The following is a 5,226-nucleotide window of genomic DNA, read 5'->3' as shown; positions in this document are numbered from 1 at the left end:
GAGGGAGGGAGGGAGGGAGGGAGGGAGGGAGGGAGGGAGGGAAACTGCTTGTCCTACGAAGCAGAAAGTTTCCTTGGCTGTGAGATTATCTAACTCAACAGCACAGCGCTTTCTGTTTCAAACCTTTAATATTTCCAAACATTTCCTGTACCTATAGGACTGTAAGCTCAGTCCTGAGGGTCTGTTTCTGTCCAGACCCATGAGACACCTTGATCCCTGGGTAATCCACCTGCCAGCTGTGCACAAGGCCTTCTTTCCCTGGGGACAGCTTCCCTGTGACCCTCTGCACTCTTGCTCTCTGGTTGTCCTGCAGAACAGTTCCTGTCAGCTTTATATGGCTGAAAAGGTGTAAGAATAGTACATTAGATGTAGACCATCTCCACATTAATGCAACCCCTGCCCTGTCGTGTCATGCACATAACTCATCCCTCAAGGGGGCACACCTAAAGGTCTCTTAGCGACTCCAACGATGCTCCAGTAAGCACCCTTGCCTTTTCTGACACATGAGCAGTCTTGGGTGATGGCCTCTTCTATTATATATCTATGTACTTCCCCTTGCATCTTCTGCGCTGTCTTCTTCAGGAAGATAATCGTTGCCTTCCCCCTCACTGACACCTGGCAAGTGTTTCATTCCTTTCATAGAGTTGTCCTTGTTTTTCTCATGGATTCAAACTGTTTTCCTACAGCCTTGGGACCTGAAGGAGTGCTTGGCTGGCTGTAGGATTCTCGCTACCAATTTGATTTTATTACTGCAGACAGCTTCATTCTCTCAATGCCTGGTCACCCAGCATGGCCACCCTGTGGGTTTGGTCAGTTCGTGGTTGATTTTTTTGGGGCAGGGACATTTTTAAAACTTCTTGTTTCATATTTTCTTTCAGAGTAATTTTGTGTAGATGTAGTTTGCTTTTATTCCATTAATTTGGAGATTTTACAAGATTCTGTTAGTGTAACCCAATGTAATATAATCTTACCATTGAATTACTAAACGCTAGGGTTCGGGGAGTCATGGACCTTCCCATGAACCTAAAATGTCTTCCTTTTTACTCCCCTCTTCCTCTCCCACCCACTTCCTGGAAGTATCCTTCTCCTTTTCTTGTTTCCTTTCTCCCTGGAGCATCTTTACAGCAACTACCAGCTTGAATCCCTTTCAGTGCCCTCCTGTGCTGTCAGGGCTGTGACTCACCGGAACTCGGGACAATGTCCCGCACACAGGTTGGCATTTCCTCCCAGGCCACTTCAAATCAACCTTAGCTTTGTCTCTACTTCTCTTCCCTACATTTTCCCCAAGGCTGGTACCAAAGTGTAGTTCACAGCTCTGCTGGGGTCTGGAATCCAGTTTTTTTCTAGCTTACAGGTGACCTGAAGATCACAGACATCTCTCTTACGGTTTCATCTAAAGTGTGGCTTTTGTATAGCCTTATAGATGTCTGCACAGCTTCATGAGAAATTCATCTCACTAATCTAAGGTCCCTTTTTTTAAATTTCATCTTAGCCCAGTGTTGTACTGTCAAAAGAAAGCTGGAGTGCTCTGTGCACATACATGTAAAACCCTCTCACACAAAGGCTTCCTGCATCCATGCAGGACCATGCATATGAAGAAACATTTCTGAGCAGCTCACTTGCACAGCTTAAGATTTATTTTTGTACTGAGTACCAAGAAATACAAAAATAAAGATACTTCATTGAGACTTTGCCTATTAAATTAAAGTATCATGCGGTCTATCTGTTACCTGGAACTGGATGTGTATAAAGGGCTTTATCCTGTGACTGTTCTCACACTGAGCATCTAAGCAAGCCCAGGGAGCAAGCTGTCCCTGCACTAGGCAGAACAGTTCCCGTTCCCACACCACACTATGCTCTGTGTAGCCAAAGGTAGACTTGAGTTTCTCATTCTCCTGCCTCCACCTCCTGAGTACTGTGAATACGGGTGTGCAGCTGGCTTTCTGTGCTCTAGGCACCAAACTCAGGCTTTTGTGCATGCTGTGCAACACTTCAGCAACTGATCTACATCCCCAGTCTCTCCCTTTTCTGATTTTCATTGTCCTTCTGTCACCTTCATATACAAAGATCACTCTTCGAAAATCAAATACTAGGAGAAAATACTTTCCATTATTACATTTCAAGTTAATTTATAGAATAGTTACATTGCTCATCCGGTTGAGTCAAAAATGTTTTGTTGCACTAATGAGGTCCTTTGGTTTCTCTTCTCACAGAGGACAGTTATGGGATGGATGGGAAGGTTAGTCGATCCAGTGTTGCTTCACACACCACCTGGCAAGGCCTGGAGGAGTTGTCCGGTTCGAACAACATGGATGAGTACAGATCTAACCCTAGACTGAGTCTGGAAGACTGGACTAATTACCTGAGGGCTGTCCACAGAGCCTTTGCACTGCTGAACAGTTACCCTGATCAGAACAAAGCAAATGGGACTCCAACTGCACAAAGCGGTGGCTTCCCGGTCACCTCTGCTGAGCTCTTGGTGCCAGCAGAGATGGCTTCTGCAGAGTCAGGTGAAGACCCAAGTCATGTGGTTGGGGAAACACCTCCTTTGAGCTTGCCAGTCAACCTCCAAGCCCTGCATCTGAACAAAGCAACGTTAAGTCCAGAGAGAACACTTGAATGGAATAATGACATTCCAGAAGTGAATCATTTGAATTCTGAACACTGGAGAAAAACTGACAAGCAGATAGGATGGGAGGAGATACATCATCCTGAAGGTGACATCAGTGGCAATGGTATGACAGAGCTGCTGCTCCAGTCTCATGGGCAGCAGCCCACCAGTCAGCACCAACAAATACATTCCCAGGATGTGGAGCCAGAGGAGGATGCTTTTGAAGATCAATTGCATCCTCTCATCCACTCTGACAGAACTCCCGTTCATCGGGTGTTCGATGTGTCCCTCATGGAGCAGCCTCTTCACTCCAGCCACACGGAGATGTTGACCAAGATGGAGGGGAGTGGTACAAAGGAGTGGGTACCAAATCTCTAAGGCAGTCCCTCCTCTCTGGTCACCTCTGCTTAGATTAAATGTTGCCTAGCGTAATATTTCTTTCCATGTTTTGATTAGTAAACTAGTGGTGGCAATCATGACTCCCACCATCCCGAGCTCCACAGGGTACAGGTGCACCGTAGATGTTCATGTCCACATGTGCAGCTGACGCTCACACAGACTCATTGTAATTCACTATTTTACCAAGAAGGGAGAGATGGGCTGCATTTTCTGTTTTGATGCTTTGTTTTTGGTACTAAAACAGTATTATCTTTTGAATATTGTAGGGACATGAGTATATAAAGTCTATCCAGTCAAAACGGCTAGATTTGTGCCTTTGTACATTTTAAAAGCTTGATGCCCTTGGAGAATCTGTCAACACATCTTCCCTGCCTGTACAATGAAGTTTGAATTTGTTTCTAACCACTGGAGTTTTTCAACATCGCCATCTTTGGTTCAGTGATTTTGCACTTTGAGTTTGGAATACTGTGTCTGATTGGTTGGTAGTATTATTATTTTTCTTTTAAACAGGCTTATCCAAGTCACACATTTTGTCCTAAGAAGGACAAAGGAATAGACCCCCAGCAAGGACACACAGTACAGATCACATACTGTTTAACGTATGCTTTTCCCAGAAAGCATTGCATGTATTTTACCTCGACGTGCTAAACTTGATTAGCAGAAAGGCATGGCTCACAATTTTGGTGGTAAAAAATAAATCCTGAGGGAATAAGCAATAAATAAAACAAGAATGACCCACTCTCTCTGTGCTTACTGGATAGATGTTCACGCTGCTAACGCTCGGTTGCCCTCTTGAAAGAAGGAAGGAGACAAAGGCTGTTTTATCTCAATCTTCCTCTTTTTTTTTTCTTGGTTTCATCAATGAACTTAAGCATTGGAAAAATACATGTAGTTTTATCTTTCTATAAGACAATTTTAATAAAGTAAAATCACAAATGCTGTAAAGTTTAAGTGCACCAGAACGGAGGCTAGCTTCATAAACATTGTGATATGTGAATATTTTTTAAAACTATCTCCAAGCTTTGGTTTTCTAAGACATAGTTCAAAACTGCTTTTGAAAATCTGTATTCTTGAGCTCACCCTGTTTCTGTTGAACTTTTAGAGACCAATCGAAGGATTACCTCATGGAGACTTTTCAGTGTCTTCTTCAACTTCACAAGGTCTTGCTGTTGTTGTCTAGCTTAATGGTGGCTTTGTTTTTCCTTCTAGAGAGTTCAAACATGTAGATAAGTTATATATATTTTTAAGTGTTTAAAGTAAACACTTTTCAAGAAAACTTCATGTGCTATAGTTGAGTCCTTGCTGATTTTAAGTCTTTACCATAGAGTCTGTAATATGTTAAGCCTCACTAGCTGTTATCAGATGCGATGCCACCTGCTGAATGACAGAGTAAGCGTATTTATGGTCCTGAATGATGGGCTTTGTAAAGAGGTTAAGATATTAGGGAGCACACTCTGCTTTTTTTTTTTAATCCTATGTAATACTCTGTGATACTTTTTATAAAACAATTCTGGCTTCAGGAAAGTCTAGAAGCAACATTTCTGGAAATAAAAAGTGTTGAAACTTTTTACTGGTTTCAGAGAACTGAATTTAATCCAGCATTTGGGGTCACACATTACTTCCAAGTTAGCTGGAGGCTAAGTCTCACCTCATAGGTGAGACTTAGTGATAAGCATACTTGTCACACTGCCCCCAGAATCCATGCATTGTAGGCCATTCCCAGGTTAGTGCCTTTCTGAATTTACCTCATCACAGTCCAGGAGGAAGAGACAGAGCATCTCTGGATACAACCCAAGAAGGCTGCAAAGGGCCCAGAGATCCAACTTCACCACAGTGAAAAAAATCAAAAAGCTCCACCTATGTCAGTGCCTTGGAGTTCAGAGGGAGCTCTGAGCTCTGAGGCAAGCCTAACCACCCAACAAGACCTCACAGATTTAACACTCGCAAATCCCAAGACCTTTTGTGAAAAATCTCTTGAAATGGCCTTCAAGTAATTTGTGTATATGAAAGGGAGTTGGTGTGGGGTTCCACTAGTGCCCTGGCCAGATCTCCCTCTGCCTCCACTTTTCCTAAGTGACCTTCCGGAATTCAGTGCTCATCGTTCTTCCTTCCCATCAACCTCTTTATTAAATTTCCACATGTGACAGAGACACTGCTGTATCTTCTTCTTCTTCTTCTTCTTCTTCTTCTTCTTCTTCTTCTTCTTCTTCTTCTTC

General features: G+C 43.1%; 1 protein-coding gene across 1 annotated transcript in view; it reads left to right on the top strand.

Moving 5' to 3' along the window:
* Nucleotides 1–3,744, top strand: part of Sulf1 (sulfatase 1) — a 133,544-nt gene extending 129,800 nt beyond the window's left edge. Inside the window, exon 22 of the mRNA XM_028769232.1 lies at nucleotides 2,214–3,744. Coding sequence (XP_028625065.1) covers nucleotides 2,214–2,244 — 31 coding nt within the window. The 3' untranslated portion in view covers nucleotides 2,245–3,744. The remainder of the gene's footprint in view (nucleotides 1–2,213) is intronic.
* Nucleotides 3,745–5,226: the final 1,482 nt, after the last annotated feature.

Source organism: Grammomys surdaster, unplaced genomic scaffold (assembly GCF_004785775.1).
Source record: "Grammomys surdaster isolate TR1022 unplaced genomic scaffold, NIH_TR_1.0 64, whole genome shotgun sequence".
Taxonomy (NCBI): Eukaryota; Metazoa; Chordata; class Mammalia; order Rodentia; family Muridae; genus Grammomys; species Grammomys surdaster.
Note: the sequence above shows the minus strand (reverse complement) of the source record. Positions and strands in the feature narration are given on the sequence as shown.